The 19,445-nt window shown below is 44.5% G+C and overlaps 1 protein-coding gene across 2 annotated transcripts; it reads left to right on the top strand.

The window, feature by feature from the left end:
- Positions 1-339: 339 nt before the first annotated feature.
- Positions 340-14,458, top strand: NUS1 (NUS1 dehydrodolichyl diphosphate synthase subunit). 2 transcript variants are annotated; one of them, XM_069974923.1, is made up of 6 exons: positions 340-889; positions 8,594-8,710; positions 9,620-9,772; positions 11,853-11,952; positions 12,583-12,616; positions 12,754-12,842. In XM_069974923.1, the coding sequence occupies exons 1-5, from the start codon at positions 484-486 to the stop codon at positions 12,590-12,592; spliced, it is 786 nt and encodes a 261-aa protein (XP_069831024.1). In that variant the 5' UTR covers positions 340-483; the 3' UTR covers positions 12,593-12,616; positions 12,754-12,842. The 2 variants fall into 2 exon arrangements, with proteins under 2 accessions (XP_069831024.1, XP_069831022.1); XM_069974921.1 differs by lacking the exon at positions 12,583-12,616 and having other exon boundaries at positions 343-889; positions 12,754-14,458.
- The last annotated feature ends 4,987 nt before the right edge of the window (positions 14,459-19,445 follow it).

The raw sequence follows: 19,445 nt of genomic DNA, 5'->3' as shown, positions 1-19,445 counted from the left end.
GTAATTATCATATAACTAAACGGTGGACCGGTCCTGAAAGGGTTAAATAATGTACCAATGGCTGTCATTGCAATGATAGTCGTTTGGTCAGTTCTAGGAGTGGAACTGACAGGGCAAAATTATAATGGAAATTTTTTTTTATTCTTGTTCTAAACCCACTCCTGGTTTTGGTTGTAAAAGGGCTGATGGAAATACTATGTGTGAAAGTGCTCAACCATGTACTGTGTTAGTACCTCGTCCTGCCGCTAGGTGTCGCTGTCGCCCCTCTGTACACGTCAGCCTGGAGTTCACGTCTCGTTTGTCTCCTAACCTTTCCCCGGGTTCCGGCTCCAACCTGCTCTGGCCACGTCACGTTGCTCCTTTCCCGCGGAAGTGACGACACGGGAGGCTCGTCCAATCCCGGCTGAGCGTGTGCTGAATGTGAAGCGCCGGAGCGGTGGCATGGTAGCGGGGCTGAGGTGCCGGTGTCAGTGAGCGGCGGACATGTCCGTGCTGTACGCGCTCACCTGGCGCCTCTTACACCTGCTGCTCGGCGTCCAGCGGGCGCTGCTGGCATGGCTGCGGCTCTGGCACTGGAGAGTGTGGCGGGCGGCGGGTGCCCTCCTCTTGCCTCCTGATCTCTCCGTGCAGGAGCGGGGGCCCCGGGCTGACTGTAAGGCCCGGGATGTGAGCGGCGGCTGCTCGTGTGTGCAGCCCCCGGACAGCACGTATCTGCGGCAGCGCTGTGACTGCTCCTACCTGCAGCGGGACCGGGACAAGCTCTGCAAGCTGCCCGTACACATCGGCCTGCTGATCGGCGAGGAGCACGAGAGCTACACGGACGTGGCCAGCCTGGTGCTGTGGTGCATGGCGCTCGGCATCTCCTATGTCAGCATCTATGACCCGCAAGGTAACCATGGCGATTGGTAACTCTTATCTCTAGCCATTCATTCCTGGGTGACGTCACCCTCTGCCTGACAGCTGGTCACGTGGGAGGATGCTAACTACTGCTAAATGCAGGCTATTGTCTTCTGTTATCATCCACCTCAGGCAGAGGGAAGGCTGACTGACCTCACATGTGTAGATGAATGGAGCTGGGAAGGGGTTTTCACATTAACTAAAGTGATGTCATATGGCATGGATGTGTCATCACTTACTGATTGTGTGATGTCATATGGCATGGATGTGTCATCACTTACTGATTGTGTGATGTCATATGGCATGGATGTGGTATCTATGATTGTGTGATGTCATATGGCATGGATGTGTCATCACTTACTGATTGCGCGATATGTCGTCACTTAGTGTTTGTGTGATGTCATATGGTAGGGATGTGTCATCACTTGATTGCCAGATTTCATATGGCATGGATGTGTCATCACTTACTGATTGTGTGATGTCATATGGTAGCGATATGTCGTCACTTAGTGTTTGTGTGATGTCATATGGTAGTTGCATCACTAAATGATTGTGTGATGTCATATGGTAGCGATATGTCGTCACTTAGTGTTTGTGTGATGTCATATGGTAGGAATGTGTCATCACTTGATTGCGTGATGACATATGGTAGGGATGTGGTATCTATGATTGTGTGATGTCATGGTGGTGATGTGTCATCCCTTTATGATTGTGTGATGTGTCATCCTATTATGATTATGTGATGTCATATGGTGATGGTCATTCCTTTTGATTGTGTGATGTGTCATCCCTTTATGATTGTGTGATGTCATATGGTAGTTGCCTCACTTTATGACTGTGTGATGTCATATGTTAGGGATGTGGCATCACATCATGATTGCCTGAGGTCCTCCCGACCCCTCATGTATTTAGATGAATGGAGCGAGGTATCAGGATCAGTGAGGGGCACTGGCTTTGGCCAGATAAATGCTGACCTCTGTCGCAGTCTTAGCACATTGTAACGCTATGCTACGCTATGAGAGGGAAAATTCCTACCCCCATTATAGTACTGCATTACCTGTTATACTAGGCTTGGTTGTATGGTGATCTGGCCCAGTTTCCCTCCATGGTATGGCATTGTAGGAGACTGCTACCGAAACTGTCCTATTCTTAGAGGGATTGTTCAAGATTTCCAGTGTGTCAGAGGGAACATCAGACTGGTCTTATCTGGCTGTGATTTTATTTTTCTGGAGGAGGAAATGGTGAAATAGCCTGATGACATCGCATGCCTCAGGAGGCGACTGTACTTTACTCTAAAATCCTTGAAGTGGTGGTTGAAGAATTTGCTATGACATGTTAGCCTGTGTCCTGCTGGATAACTTTAGAAGAAATTAAAGGGGGTTTACCAGACAAAATGTAGTGCTAAGTTGTTCACAGGATAGCTGATCAGTACTGATCGCTGGAGAGTAGACACCTGTGCCCATTAGCTGTTCGGCACTACACAATGAATGAGTCCGTCTCTGATCATTGTGTAGCGGTGGTGACCTGTAACTGCAGCTCTCAGAAACCATTCAAGAGGATAGGATCTGAGCTGCAGTAACAGGTTGCCAAGGGTACACAATGATCAATGACAAACTCCATTCATTGTGTAATGTGGTGCCGAATAGCTGATGTGTGGGTGCCAGGTATCAGCACCCCACCGATCAGTCACTGATCAGCTATCCTGTAGACCGCTTATCAGTACATTTTGCCTGGAAAAACCCTTTAATAGTGACTGAAACCCTATACTTATGGGGATAAGTGTCTGGTCACAGCGGATCCAGCGATCTCAGGGCTCTAACTTTCCCAGCTAAATCAAGGGCTGTGTTGGCACATGCACCATTCATTCTTTGGAGTCTATTCAGATGGGAAAGTCAGGATCCTGTTTTGAGGTTGTGTGGGGTCCTAGAGGTTCCTACGATCATCCCTTATCCTGTGTCCAGGAGATAAGTTCTTAGTCGCTAGATTTCCCCATTCTCCTCAGTGAGAGTCCGTACACTCCATCCCAGAGTTGTGTCTAATGGGGCATTTAGACGTTCCGTGATTACGGTCTGTGCTCTGGACCTCTTGTGGTCATGTATCATTATGATGTCGGGAGCTTAAGAACAGTATAAATCTTCGTGGTACTGACTGATAGAGATGATCGAACAGGTGAGAAGTTTAGATTTGTACGAACCCGAACCATCGGCATTTGACTCCCTGATCCATGGGGAACGTGGAGACAGGCGGTACTCGGGCTGTCTCCACTTTCCCCATGGAAAGGCAGCGGGAGTCAAATGCTGATGGTTCAAGTTCGTACGAACCTGAACTTCGGCCCTGTTCGATCATCTCTGACTGACTGACACAGCCGCATGAGCCAGTATAGTACTGCAAAGATTTACACATGTTTTGGCACTCTCGGCATCATAATAATACATGATGTCGGGAGGTCCGTAGCACTTCTTCCACGCAAAGACCGTAATCGCGAGGCCATGTAAAGACGCTAGTGAGCACCAGTTAGAGAGATCTGTGCCCGTTGGCTTACACTTACACCTTTACACAGGCCGATTATCGACTGAATGATCATTTCTAGTTGTTAATAATCAGTCTGTGTAAAAGGGTCCTAAGGCTTCTTTCATATATATGCTGGCAAATTCTGTGGCATATGCCGAAAACCCAGGAGATTGGGTTGCCCACTTATACCACAACATGTGGCATTCATTTAAAGGGGAACTACCAGCAGGTTAGATGAATCTAACCTGCTGATAGCTCCCTGTTGCACCTGAGGAGCAAAGCATGTCTCTTACCTTCATCCTCGGCGCCGTTCCTGTGCAGTTAGTCGTTTGTGCCTCGGTCCAGTATGACCATAAGCAAGACTGATCCGTCCCACCCCTGGCCAGTGCATAGGTACTAGAGAACCGGGCAGCGTCCCTAACGGTCTTACCAGACCAAGCAGCAAATGACTAACTGCACAGCAGCGGTGTTGAGGATGAAGGGTAGAGACATACCTTAATCCTCTGCCCCTCCTGCGCAATAGGGAGCAATCAGCAGGTAAGATTCGTCTAACCTGCCGAAAGTTCCCCATTAAAGGAGTTATCCAGCGCTACAAAAACATGGCCACTTTTCCCCTACTGTTGTCTCCAGTTTGGGTGGGGTTTTGAAACTCAGTTCTATTGAAGTAAATGGAGCTTAATTGCAAACCGCACCTGAACTGGAGACAACAGTAGGGGAAAAAGTGGCAATGTTTTTGTAGCGCTGGATAACCCCTTTAAGTGTGCCAAGTGTTGTCTAGAAGTGATTACATGTAGTACATATGCACGCATGAAAACAAGTTTTCCATAGGACTTGTGTAGTGTAGTGGACGTGCCTGTTAGTGGTCACAGTAATGTTATTAGCCACAGCAGAGTTGCTGCTAGGGAACTTGGTGCTGCTCCAACTATCTACTGTCCTATCAGTCTGTGGAACTGATTGCTAGAATGTGGGAGCTTTAAAGCGACTCTGTACCCACGATCTGACCCCCCCCCCCCCCCCCCCCAACCGCTTGTACCTTCAGATAGCTGCTTTTAATCCAAGATCTGTCCTGGGGTCCGGTCGGCAGGTGATGCAGTTATTGTCATAAAAAACAACTGGCAGCTCTGTGCCCAACGGCCGGGGCTTAGTTTGTGGCTAGCACAACCTCTCCGTCCCTCCTCCCCACCCTCCTCACCATTTTTCCTATTCCTCTGCAGTAAAAACTACATAGCTGCTTAACAATCCAGCCCATGTGCCAGGCTGACACAGCTCACGAATAGTAGGCAATCTGCCTGAAGCATTCCTAATGATGAGGAGGGTGGGGAGGAGGGACAGAGAGGTTGCGCCAGCCTAATGTGTACACAATGTAAAGGGCACGGGGCTGCCAGTTTAAAAGTTGTTTTCTATGACAATAACTGCAGGACAGATCTTGGAATAAAAGCAGCTATCCGAAGGTACAAGTGGTTTGGGGAGGTCAGATTGTGGGTACAGAGTCACTTTAACACTTTACCGAGCATTATAGGAACTTTTGTGCATATATATATATATAATATATGCATGCCGTGTGCTGTATCTGGTACAGTGGTTGAAGTAGGTGTCTTGGCAAATTGCTGTCATCAAACACAGCTCAATTACACATCAAAAGTTTCCAGCAGTTGGCATATCGCCTTCCAGAATGCTTGGAGCTATAGGTGTGGGACACACAGCGTCCTGACAGTACATGCTGCATTTCCTGCTGTACTTTATAAGGATGTTTGCCTCTGTAGAGTACCTTACCAGCTGGGATCATACTCTAGAGCAGAGATGGGGAACCTTCGGCCCTCCAGCTGTTGCAAAACTACAATTCTCAGCATGCCTGGAGGGCCAATGGTTCACCATCCCTGCTCTAGAGCAATCTATAACAGTAGGAGTGAGGGGAAAAACGTACAGCGTGGACAGTATACTTCTAAGTGGCCTCGATGCTAGGTGTGGTTTAGCAACCTACACAATTACTGTCAGCAGTAAAAAAAAAAAAATAAATCAGTGCAAAGCTGACCTTTAAGGGACAATCTTCCTTTTCAGTATGCTAGCTTAGGCCTATATACAGTGTGTGCAGTGCACTGGTGTTGTGACATTTATGACAATGGGAGCTAGTCTTGGTCTGGTTACACAGAACAGCTCTTGCATAACAACAGAGCCAGTGATCTAGGGATTGGTCATGTGCGAGTATCACATCCTGTCTGTACGCTGCTAATTTAGCTTTGTAAGGAAAGAGCCCGACATATACATATCACAACTGCTCAATAGCTGCGTCTAGTTAGTACAACTGCTGGGGTCCACAGGGCTGAAGTTATGTGCGGTAAAGTGGTGTGCTAAACACCTTTCCCACAGTAAACAATTGGAGTCAGTCTGTTATAGGGCTAGGCGATTAATCAAATTAATTAGAATCGATTAGATTTTTGTTGAAAATCGTAAATTCGATTTCACAAAAAATCATTGCGGGTGGAACAATAAGGTGCAGTGCGGGTGGTGCGGCGCTGAGTGTCAGGCAAGTGGTGAGGTGCAGGGCGAGCGGGCAGACTGCTTAACAGAGCTGCGGCTGACCTGCCCTTGTCCCTTGCACATAGTGTCCCGTTCCCCTCCAGGCTGCACATGCAGGTCCCCGGTCTCTGGAGGAGGCAGCAGGGACTGCAGGACTGTGGGTCCTGGAGCTGTACAGTGGGATCTGCACCCCGATCCCGCTGTACAGCTCCAGTGATGACAACAACGCTATCACCTTGTCCTGCAGTCGTTGCTGCCTCCTCCAGAGACCAGGGACCTGCATGTGCAGCCGGGAGGGGAACGTGTGTGCCAGGGTGAGAGGAGGAGGAGGGCTATGTGCACTGTCTTAGGCTGCATTTCACACGTTCCGCGTTCCACAGGATGTGAAATGCCTGTAATGGACTCCCCCGCCCCCTGCCCAAGCAGCAGTGTGCCCCAGTCCCCCTCAGTCACCTCCAGTCTGCCCCAGTCCCCCTCAGTCCCCCCCACCCCCAGCTGCCTCAGTCCGTTGAAAATTTTTATTAAAGCATTGTTTTGCCCCCCCAAAAGTTATTCAAATTACCAATAAACACTTTTTCCCTGCACTTCCTACTGCATCAAGGCTTCACTTCCTGGATAACATGGTGATGTCACGACCCGACTCCCAGAGCTGTGCGGGCTGTGGCTGCTGGAGAGGATGGTGGCAGAGGGATGCTCAGTGTCCCTCCCGTGCCCTGTGTCCTCCTGCCATCATCCTCTCCAGCAGCCACAGCCCGCACAGCTCTGGGAGTCGGGTCGTGACATCACCATGTTATCCAGGAAGTGACATCACCATGTTATCCAGGAAGTGAAGCCTTGATGCAGTAGTAAGTGCAGGGAAAAGAGCACTTTATGTGTATACCCCATAATAAGTGTATATTGGGGATTTGTATAACTTTTGCGGGCAATACAATACTTTAATAAAAAATTTTCGCTGGACCTCTCCCTTTAAGGTATATAACTTTACAATATAGTCACATAATGGGTTCCTGCTTATTTTTGGTCCCTATTCCACCTTACCTGAAGTTGCATATTTAGAGTCCTCCACTCGACTGCGACCCCAGTTTTTGTCCGCCATTTTGTGACGTGAAGTCACTAACCGAACTCCTCTGTCACTGGCTTTAGTCATCTTTTGTGCCCCGCATATTTGTTTGTCCTTGCCGCCCTGTGATTGGCTGCGACTGCGGACCGATCAGCGCCGTTTCTTTGCGTATGCTCACATTGCAGCTTTTCTTTTTACATGTTAGGGAGTCAAAGCTGCTACTGAGGCGCACGCTCTGAGAGGAAGTGAGGACATGATCAGCTGTGTGCTCCGGGCTGATTCCCTAACTGCGTATGTTCTCATCAACACCTATGCCCCTTCCAGCTGTCATCTCAGCCCGGAGCACACAGCTGATCATGTCCTCACTTCCTCTCAGAGCGTGCGCCTCAGTAGCAGCTTTGACTGTCACACACAGCTGCAAAAGACATAGTGGGTACCCCCTTTACCCCTTTAAAGGAGTACTCCAGCAAAATTATTTATTTTAAAATCAACTGTTAGAAAGTTATATATCTGTTAATTACTCCTATTTAAAAAAAAAAAAAATCCAGTACCTATCAGCTGCTGTATGTCCGACAGGAAGTGCTGTATTGTTTCCAGTCTGACACAGTGCTCTCTGCTTCCACCTCTGTCCTTGACAGGAACTGCCCAGAGCAGGAAAAGTTTTCGTTGGGAATTTGCTACTACTCTGGACAGTTCCTAAAATGGACAGAGGTGACAGCAGAGAGCACTGTGTCAGCCTAGGAAGCATACACCACTTCCTGCAAGACATACAGCAGCTAAGTACTGGAAGGCTTGACATTTTTTTTTCTCCTTTCCCCCACCTCTAACTGCCTTTCATAATTGATGTTCAGAGCTTGGCTTCCAGTATAGATGAGCGAATTTGCAGTAATAATGAAGCAAAGCTTTTTATTATCAGTCAGCTGCCTTTTACTGACGGCCGCTCCGTGCTGCAGCTCCTAGTTTCTCAGGACTGGGTCCAGTTTTTCCCAAGCGGATTTCAGGCATAACGAAGCACTTCATTATTATTGTAAATCTTATCATCTCTAGCTTCCAGCATTGAGCTGTGTCTGGTAACCAGTCTTCAGAACACCATTAACGCCTCCTTGACACTTGAGCTCTGAGCAGGATATAGAGCTGACAGATCACTTTAAGTTTACAGCGGCTAGTAGTTGGCTGGTCTGAAAGCCCATATTATTATGGCATGTACGCTGGATTTTTTGCCAGAATTCTAATGCATATAAGCCCGGGCCATATATGTGCAGAGCCATTATTTTTTTTTCTATTTTGTTTAGTGTAGTCCGGGATTATACGTGTGGTTTCCTTCTGTCCTGCTTTCTAGATTGGCTTCATTCACGAGAATAATACATTCAACCATGTGACCACATCTTCAATGCATACAACCCTCTTGTTTGTATCCGCTCGCATCCTGTAATGGTTTGTCCTTCACTTGCTTTCTCAGTTCTTCACCTTGTGATGTCAGAATCTTTCATCATTCTCCAGATCGGCTTCAGCTTGTTCTGACCGACTTTCTCTCTGTTTGATATCAAACAGCAATATGCACATGTAAACAGAGTACATGAATAATGGCTTCTTCTGTCCTCTCTTAAGGGATCTTCAAACAGAATAGCTCCAGACTCATGGATGAAGTATTAAAGCAACAGAAGGAGGAGTGTTCCAAGTATCCACTGGAGTATGCAAATGGCAGCGCTGACAGAACGGATAAAGGTGATCCTGAGGGCTGCGCTGTACACATTTTCTTTTCATGTACAGGCGGAGATCTAGTTTCACATCAGTAGATGTTAAATGCACTGTTCAGCTTTTGTATATTCTACCTATTGTACAGCCCATTATCCGGCTTTAGCTGGTATACAGAGAAGCTTTTGTACTAGGATTAGGGGCATATATATTCTATCCTGTCAAGTGGATCTAGCTTTCTTTCTAGCACATTCTTCTACACTACATGTATAATATCATTGGTAAGCTTGGCTTAAGTGCAGTTATAAAGCACGTAGAAAACTGCAGAAAATAAACTTAGTTATTCTATTTATTTGACTATAATTTACTACAATGCAACCTAATGACAGAGGGGGAGAAAGAGGACAGATATCCACGCTTTTGTGACACACTAATTATTAAGTAGTAGGAATGATGACCTTAATGATGACCATTCACATCCACTGTTAGGCTATGTTCACACTATGCAACAACGGCCATACTTTTACAATCGGCAACAACGGCCATACTTTGCACAAGTATATACATTGCCTCTCCTTCTATGGGATCCCGGCCGTAACGTATACACATCGTATACGCTCCGGCCGGGATCCCTCGCTCACGTCAGATTTCTGCGGACGCTATTCAGTTAATAGCGGCCGTAGGAAACCATGTCAATTCACACTATGAAGCGAGCGGCTCCAGCCACACGCTTCATTGTGTGCAGTGGCAAGTTCCAATGCAGACGCGCGCTGATGCGCCCGCATCAGAACTCTACGGCAGGAAAGATCATCCGGCCGGTCTCTTACGCCATGTGAACTTGGCCTTAGTGGTTTTAATAAAATTGCTGATCAGTGTGCTGCTGTGCAGAGCCTTTTCTAATACCTTTTAACCAATAGTATTACACGTGTATCTCCACAGCTTTTCGCCATTTGCCTGTGCTAAAGGTGCTGTCTCCAGAGGATGGGAAGCCAAATATTGTAAAAGCTGCTCAGAATTTTTGTCAACTTGTAGCAGACAAACAGAAGACACCGGCAGACTTGGATGTAGATGCCTTCGACCACCTTTTAAGAAGTAAAACAAGAACTATAATTATTCACAGCTTAGCGTTAAACTTTTAAACAGCTTTAAACAAGTGAAGTTACATTTTGTTCCGGTCAACATTCAATAAAAATCTGACCATGTATTACATATACTAATACTACACGCTTGAACATCGGGCTACTCGAGAGTGCTCAAGCAAGTAATTCAGGGTGCTCGGATTAAAAAAAAAACAAAAACAAATACTAAAGCTGTAAAGATTGGGTAATGATGTGGTGTGATGTTAGCCATTAATGGGCTAATGCTAAGCCCCAACATAGTAATGGATGGCTTCCACTACTAAGCATGTAAAGTAAATTAAAAAAACACACAATAGAAATGTTGTTTTGTTGAAATAAAATTACCCCACACACAACTCATTAACTATTTTATTAAAAAGAAAACTCAGCTAGCCATCAATGTAGTCCACCTGTAGAGAGAGCTGCTTACAGTTTGACCCCCAGGAGGTTAAGTGGATATTCTATGCATCCCCTCTTAAGCCACTGGGGGCCAGACTGTTGTCTATCTGCTGTCCTGAGCACAATGTGCCTGCCCCAGCAAGGTAGGATGAAGTCATGGGAGCAGAGAGATATACTTACTGCTCTGATCTTCTATCTAGCTTCTAACTTTACTATCATTGTTCAGCCAATCAGTAGCAGAGGCTGGACACTGCTGCAGCCACTGATTGATTGACCTGTGATAGTGAGGAAGACTGGTTAAACTTTAGATTAACCAGGTATGGGGGAAGGGGGGGGGGCACCTGGTTAAATACTCGAGCCTCCAATTGTTTTCATTGGGACTCGTTACTCAAATGGAGCACTGTGAAAAATGCGTGACTGTAGTAACAAGCACTGGAGTATTTTATTACTCGCTCAACACTAATTACTTATTGTTTGAGCGCTATATAAGAGACGTGTCAAATGTTTTGATCAGTTGGGGTCTGGATGTTTAGACTTAAGGCCCTATTCCACGGGTCGTTTAGAGGAGCAATATCGTTCGTATTCGGCCGATATCTGCCGCTACGAACGATATTCGTCCCGTGGAATAGAGTGCAACGATCAGCCAACATCGTTCATGTCAGCTGATCGTTGCAGTCGCTTGTTTTTCAACATGTTGAAAAAAAAGCGACTGATATAGCAGCGATCTGCTGCCGTCGCTCCGTTGAATAGGAGCATCGGCAGCAGACGCTGCTATATCCTATGGGCTGCCCGGACGATCAGCGATCCCCCGGGCAGCCCCCCCAGCAGCTCCCCGCCGCCCCTCCCGCACTCACCTGCTCGCTGACGCCGCGTTGAATAGCGGCGGCAGCGAGCGGGGAACGAGGAGCAAACGAGCGCTAATAGCGCTCGTTTGCTCCTCCAAACGACTCGTGTAATAGGGGCATTACATTTACTAGTGTGAGGCGGGAGATGCAATTATCTGTGCGCTTCACCCCTTGGCTCGCTGTTCTCCCTGTGTCTCCAGCTCTGTAGGCTTACTATAGAATCAATTTCCTGCAGCAAGCTGTGGAGTGAGCACTTTTTCCAGTTCTAGTGATTAAAAGTTTTGACAGGTATCTGTAACATTAAGTGTTTTGTTAAATAGTAGTGCTTGGTATGGTAGTGACTTGGTATATTAATTATTCATATTTGTTTTTTGCTATTCTTGACGCACCCTCTCCCCCTTTTGTTTTTTTTGTTCTATTTCTCCACAGTCATTTTTAGTGATATAACTCACTTTGTTTTTAAATATGGGGGGTGTTTCCTGGTGCGCTAAAAGCTCTGGTAAATCCAGTCCATGTACTCTGAATTATTGCCTCTTTACCTGCTTGCATCTGCTTACCCTATTTGACTGACATCCACTAGACAAAGATGAGATGTCTAACTTGGGCTTTTGCTGTGCTGGTGAACACCCCCTGAGCTTTTGAGATCAATTTACATATTGACAAAAAGGCTTACGGTGTGGCACTAGAAAGGACTATGGAGAAAAAAAATTGCAGAAATGTTGATAACCAATCCCATGTGTGTGAACATATCCTTCATATTAATGTTTGGCTATTTTGATAATAATATAATTGTGCTTTTCTCTTTTCTAGCTACGCACAACTTTCCAGACCCAGATCTAATATTAAAGTTTGGCCCTGTCAATAGCACATTAGGTTTTCTGCCATGGCATATAAGACTTTCAGAAATTATGTAAGTAAATCATTTCCTTTTTCTTTTAGCATGTTTCAACACCTTAGCACATGCCCTACATTTACGGTACGGCACGGCCACCTGGGCTTTTATTAAAGCGACTCTGTATCCATAATCTGTCCCCCCAAACCACTTGTACCTTCGTATAGCTGCTTTTAATCCAAGATCTGTCCTGGGGTCCGTTTGGCAGGTAATGCAGTTATTGTTTTAAAAACAAGTTTTAAACTTGCAGCGCTGGGTCTAACAGCCGGGGCTTACATTAGTATATGCATTAGGCTGGCACACCCTCTCTGTCCTTCCTCCCCACCCTCATCATCATTAGGAATGCTCCAGGCAGGTTGCTTCCTATTCCCCAGCTTTGTGCATAATGAACATGGGCTGGATCATTAAGACACCTGTGCAAAGCTGAAACAGCAGTAAATATTCCTGGATCATTCCTAATGATGAGGAGGGTGGGGAGGAAGGACATAGAGGTGGTGCCAGCCTAATGCATATACAAATGTAAGCCTCGGCCGTGCCACCAATCAGTTTTCAGAACAGCAAGCCTTTTGCTTACCGCCACGCTGTCTGATCAGTGATCTGCTACTGGAAAAAGTTTAATTTGTTCCCTCCTTTATCTTTATTCTGTAGCTCAGTATGAATACAGCGACGATACCAAATATATGTAGGTATTTAGTATTTTTTGCACAATAACATGTTTTATGGAAAAAAAAAAATTCAGCAAAGTTATTGTATGCTGTTGATCCTGTCAAAGAGTTTTATGGCGTTCTCCAGCTTATTCATGTAATCTGTCTTTTTCAGCTCTCTGCCATCTCATGTGAATATCCAATATGAAGACTTTTTCTTTGCTCTCTGCTGCTACGCAGGCTGTGAGCAGCGACTTGGGAAGTGACCTCGCTTTCTGTCGGGCCTTTTCAAGCTTCCTTCCAAAAGGGACATCAGTGCATCTGTTTACAAGCAATCTGTGTTTCAGTCAGTTTGGTTCACAGTTTGCACCCCAGATATAGACCTGGTTATAATGGTGTTTCTATCATGCAAAGAGAAGTCCTCACAGCTGTTTTGGAGTTGGATATGAAAAAGATAACCAAGTCATGGAGGTATATGCCGTGATGCCGCTTCAGTCTACTGTTCATCTTGCTGATATTCTGTAGCGTCTACGTTGTCCAATATTGGGTGCACCATTAGAATCTCTTCTTCAGTGACTCAGTCATCAGTCCGTCCAGCTGCTTTCATGGTGTGGACAGAATTGGGGATGTGCTTTTTCAATCAATATGCACAACAGATATTTGGAATGTTCAGGGTCACCTCTTGTCCACTGCATTATTATTCTCTGTTCTCCAACACCAGATCGATTGTTGGAGATCATGTCAGCGACTTCCCCCAACCTAACTATCAAATATTTTAAGACAGAAAGTTAACAAATCTCGAGTCAGATCTATTCACTACAGCAAGTACTGCAAACTTGAACGGTTCCTCTAAGAATTTGCACTGAAGTTACATGTCGGCAAACATTGTAATTTTTTTATGATTTAAAGTTTGTTTGTTTTTTTTGTTTTTTTAAACTAGGCCAATGATTCATTGCAATTTTTTGAGGCAGACTGAGGGGGAAATTTAATAAACCATTTCTTTTTTTTCTTTTTTTACATAAAGAAAGTTGCAAATCATGCGCTTTTGCGCTATAATTTGCGATTTTAAACTAAAAGGTGGTGGAGTTTAGCTGGAGGGGCAGGACTAATGGGCCAATAACAGTCCATCACATTTTATATATTAGCTAGGTTAAGAAAGAGCACAACTACTTCAAAAACAGCGCCACCCCTGTCTTTACGTTGTGCCTAGTATTGCAATTGAGCTCCATTCAGTTCACTGGAACTGAGCTGCAAAACCCACAAACAGACTGAGGACAAGAGTAATGCTGTTTCTGGAAGAAAGATGTAATGTTCTTTCAAACCTGGGTAACCTCTTTAAGCCAGAAAATAGTGCAGAAAGTAGCTGAAATCTGTACATATGTTTCATTTTCTGCCTTTAAGACCAAGACGCACTACATTTATTCCCAGGTGCGCGCCTCTATATAAATTTGACACATTTTTCAGACAAGTTCAGACTAGCTTTTAACATGCAAATCTAGGTAGGTTTCCCCACATTATGTAACTTTATAATTTGGCAGTTTGTATCTTGTTGGTATTTATTTTTTTTTTGTATTTTTTTTTTTTTTTGTATGTTGCCTGTCATGTAATATGTTCTTCAAACAATATATTTTTTAGAAGGAACTCTTCCTATATTATCTCCCACCCACCCCCTTGCCACTCTGTTATTGAATCATTGCTTTGTATCTTTCAGAATTGGTTGTTCTGTTGCTATGGAGTATGCCAAGATGCAGTAACCTTTTTTGGGGGGGGAATGTTGTATGGTGACAAATAACAAAAGCTGTGCCACGTGAAAAATTTGTTTATATAAAAAATACATTAAAAATCTCTAAAATATCAGAAAGTCTTTGTTTTACCTACATGCATACCTCTCTTGTACATATTGATGCTTTTCTCTGAAGCTGTTTTAAAGGGGACCAATCACCTCAAACACGCATATATTACTATTTAAATGTGCTGTTAGAGCACACAGCACACTTTCCATACATGTCTTTATATACTCCCTGCCTCCCCCATGTAATCCATAAAGTAACTTTATAAAACTGGCGCCTGGTATGCAAATTACCTCAGGTAGTCACCTGGGCGGTGTTCGGCTAGATGGTAGTCACGGTCAGTCCGGGTCCCCTGGGCGTTCCTCGGCGGTAATCACGCCCGATTCAAATCATCCAGTAACTCCAACGTCACTCCGGAGCGTGCCGTGCACGACGATAGCGCGCCTACGTTCTTAGGCCGCCGCGCATGCACAGTACACCCGCTTCCATTCTGGCTGTACTGCGCCTGTGCAGAATAGCCTCGAACTCAGTGTGAGCCGGAGTTCGAGGCTATTCTGCACAGGCGCAGTACAGCCAGAATGGAAGCGGGTGTACTGCGCATGCACGGCGGCCTAAGAACGTAGGCGTGCAGACGTCGTGCACGGCGCGCTCCTGAGTGACGTTGGAGCTACTGGATGATTTGAATCACGCCCAGAGGGGCGTGATTACCGCCGAGGAACGCCCAGGGGACCCGGACTGACCGTGACTACCATCTAGCCGAACACCGCCCAGGTGACTACCTGAGGTAATTTGCATACTGGGCGCCAGTTTTATAAAGTTACTTTATGGATTACACAGGGGAGACAGCGAGTATATAGAAACATGTATGGAAAGTGTGCTACAGCACATTTAAAAAGCTATATAAAAGCGTTTTTGAGGTGATTGGTTCCCTTTAAGGCTTCTTCTCAGCTAATGAAACCTTGCTGCCGCCTTCAGCATTGATGTTTTTTATACCCTAAAGCTTTAGGGCCACATGTATCATCCGGCGACTGGCTGATTTTCGGCGGAAAGTGCCGATTTGCGTCTTTTTTTAAGCAAAAATGGCGGATTTGCGAATAAAATATTCGCAAATCGGCACTTTCCGCCGAGTACGCCAGGGGGCGGAAAAGGGGCGGAGAGTGGGCGGAACGGAGGGCGCGGACTCAGAGTCCGCGCGATTTATCATCCGTTCCGCCAAAATGTACGCCGAAAACCTACTCCAGTCCTCAGCTGGCGTAGGTTTTCGGCGGTGCGCAACGTCGCGCACGGGATTTATGTAGAGGCAGTCCGCCTCTACATAAATCTCCGTAGCGCCGGAGCTGCGGGGGCATTTTTACGTCCGGCGTAAAAAACGCCGGACTTAATAAATGCCTCCCTTAGTGTTCATAAGCGAAGCCATTTTTACATGCCCCTTGTCTGAAATATACAGAATAATGCTGTATATTTTGTGTTTTCTGAGACTTATTGCCCTTATTGACATGTTCTTTGCATCAGCTGGTTAACCCCTAGGCGACCTAAGATGTACCGATACACCATGGGTGCCTGTCCCCAGACGACCCTGGGTGTACCGGTACGCCCTGAGCTATGAAGCGCGCTTCGTAGCAGGTGGGGGCCGGTTGCAGTAAGCAGCCGGGCCTTCACTGTAATGACAGGCTGCAGTGATTGCGCTGCTGCGTGTCATTTACTCAAATACCGTTGCGGCGTGTAAGTCACAGGGGCAGTCCCCTGTCGCTTACCCGATCGCTTTATCGGCCTAAGGCATAGCATTGTACAGTGTTTGCAATCTAATGATTGCGGGTAAAAGTCCCAGGGGGACTTAATGTGTGTAAAAAAAAAAAAAAAGTAAATGTTTTTATAAATACCCCAAAGCCCCTCCCCCAATAAAAGTTGAAATCCCCCCCTTCACATTATATAAATAAAACATATAAAAATAAATAAACATATTGTATATCATAGTGTGCGTAATTGTCCGATCTATTAAAATATAACAATAGTCATCGCGAACGGTGTAAACGAAAAAAGGGGGAAAAAGTGCCAGGATTACCAATTTTTTTTTTTTTTTTTTTTTTTACATTATATATTAAAAAAAGTATTAAAGTGATCAAAACATCCGAGCTACACAAATATGGTATTAAAAAAAACTAGAGGTCATGGCGCAAGAAACAACATGACCCTTTTTCTTAATTGCAAAAAGGATTTCATAAAAAAAAAATATAACATTAGAGAATTTTGTGTAAACCTGCATATGGTTGTGTTGAGACTGACCTATAGAATAATGGTATAATGTCGCTCTTACCGTATAGTGACACATATAGACACAGGAATCCCCCAAAACTTACCATATTGCATCCTTTTTTACGATTTCACCAATTTATACCCTCATAAATTTATATTTTGGATACGTCATACATTTTATGGTAGAATGAAAGACGCCATTACAAAGTACAACTACTCCTGTAAAGAACAAGCCCCCACATGGCTTGTAGATAGAAAACTGAATGTGTTAGAGCTCTTGGAAGGAAGGAGAAAAAAAACAAAAACACAAATGAAAATTTGCGCGGTCCACTGGGTCATTTTGGGCTTGGTCCTCAAAGGGTTGAAGGGGCTTCTGCACTTTGTTAGACCAAGTCCATACATTTAATACTTGTCGTTTCTGATATTGCAGATCATCCTGTTGAAGTAAATAGTATGAGCTGCAATTCTTGCCACAGCTGCCATGGAGCAAAGTCTGGTGGAAAGTTAAGAGGCCACAGCACTCGCATGAGCACAATGGCTCCTTCAGTCAGTTTATCCTCAGGGGTGATTCTAGCCCCACACCAATCAGATGTTGATGGCCTATTCTAAAGAAAATCCTCCTCTTTTGCCCCAACATCTGTCAGGGGAGAGTTGAGACATCTCCATACACAATAGTTTGCAAAAATTAGAAAGAACAACCAACTTTTACTACACCTGAAGCAGGAGTGACCATTAAAGGGGTACTCTGGAGAAAAAATGTTTTGAAATAAACTGGTGTAAAAAATTTTTACAAATTTGGAAGTTCCTTTTAAAATTTAAAAAATCCTCAATTTTCTATTACTTATCAGCTGTTATAGAAAACATGGACAGCTCCTGTCATGGGCAGAGGTGGCAGCAGAGAGCACTGTCAGGCTGAAAAGAATACACTACTTCCTGTAGGGCATACAGCAGCCGATAAGTACTGGAAGACTTGAGATTTTTAAAGGGTCACTGTCAATACAACTTTAAAAATCTAAAAAAACGGGATGTAAAATAAAACATGTTTGCAGTTTACATTATTTTCTTTTTTAGTTATCATTCAAAGCGAATGTACCATCAGGCACTTCTCTGCTTTTAAAAATTGTTTTTTCTTTACCTTAAACGATCGGTGGTGGCACAGGGATGCCCCATAACCCCCCCTAGTGTGACGCGGCTCCATTAGAATCAATGGAGCTGGGTCACAGAGGAGAGATGACCTGGGAAAAGTGGGACTTCCTGTGTTTTCCATGATAACTAAAAAAAAAAAAACTAAAGGGAAGATTTATCAAAGGGTGTAAAATGTAGACTGGTGCAAGCTGCCCACAGCAACCAATCACAGCTCAGCTTCCAGCTCTGGTGAAAGGAAAGAGGAGCTGTGATTGGTTGCTGTGGGCAGTTTGCACCAGTCTAAATTTTACACCCTTTGATAAATTTCCCCCTAAATGTAAATTGCAAATATGCTTTATATCACATCTACTTGTTGAAATATAATTTTTGCAATTGACTTTCCGTAGCTTGAGGCGAAAATATTCGCTTATGTATCCCAAATTAAGGTTATATTTCAGAGATCTTAAAATAGGATTCTTTATCCACTGGATAAAAGACTACTAGCTGCTTTCTCCAAGTTTCATCTGGAGCTTGTAAATCATTATCTAGCCTGTATTTATTGGCAATAAACCAATTCTTGGCTTTCCAGCTGATAGAGCACCTTGTCCCACCTGTGCCAAGCACTGTCCATGTTGTGGCTTCAGTCTCTGAATGTATGTGACCTCCTTCTTCCACAATTTCTCCATAACATCTCCTGTCCTCTGTATGATTGTAATGTTGGATAAATGTTAATATATAAAGCTTTATGGTTTAAAAACTCCACATTGAATTTTAGTATTGAAAAAAAAATCCATTGTATAAGAACAGATTGGGAATAAAGTATTGTAAGACTACCTTGAATTTTTATAAGTTTATCAGAGTTTTAAATGATCTTATGATTTTTCTCTTACAATGTGACCTCTGTTAGCATGAGTTGTGATGGGATTTAAGATAAATGGCAGCCATCATTGTCATCATTCTCCCACCTGTCATTTACCAGAAACTGGACCAGATCCCAGAAAAGGAAACAGAAACATTATATTCTAGAATAATTGTTCCCTGATTCGTATTCAGTTATTTGGGTGGATGATGGATAGTTAAAAGTATCTTCCGGGAGCTGTATATATATATATAGTGTTCCCATTTGGATGGAAAAGTTTTTCCAAAAACTATACTGCATTTCTACTGTAGCCTCCTATCCAGATCTATCGCTACTCTAGCTGAGACTATATTACAGAGAAATGAAAAACCAGGTAGGATTCAACATGAAGAAAACTGACAATGAAGGGCACCAATGTCCACTGAAATACTCTTGACAAGTGCCATCATTATTTTAACTCTTTAAAAAACACCTGTCAATTAGAAAAACATTTTACTGTTGTTTTTTCAGCTGGAGTACCCCTTGAACCAAACATTGTTTTGTGTCCTATCTGTGATTTATCTATTTGGTCACCCAGCTTTTTACTTTATCCCATTCTGTAAGTGTGGGGTTCCATATATTTTTCCCAGGGGTTGTCACCGCTGTGGCCAATAACTGGCTGAGTGGGAAGTTCCTGTGAGGACAGCTTATCACAGGAACCAAAAAGGAGCAGGGAACGGGAGCTGCTAGAACGGCAGGTGAGTATGGTTTCTTTATCCAGACTTTTTGAAGTATCCTACATAGCGAAAAACCACGGCACTCCTTAGCACGCAATGGGAAAGTTTATTGTAAGGCGAGTAT

Source organism: Dendropsophus ebraccatus, chromosome 6 (genome assembly GCF_027789765.1).
Source record: "Dendropsophus ebraccatus isolate aDenEbr1 chromosome 6, aDenEbr1.pat, whole genome shotgun sequence".
Lineage (NCBI taxonomy): Eukaryota > Metazoa > Chordata > Amphibia > Anura > Hylidae > Dendropsophus > Dendropsophus ebraccatus.
Note: the sequence above shows the minus strand (reverse complement) of the source record. Positions and strands in the feature narration are given on the sequence as shown.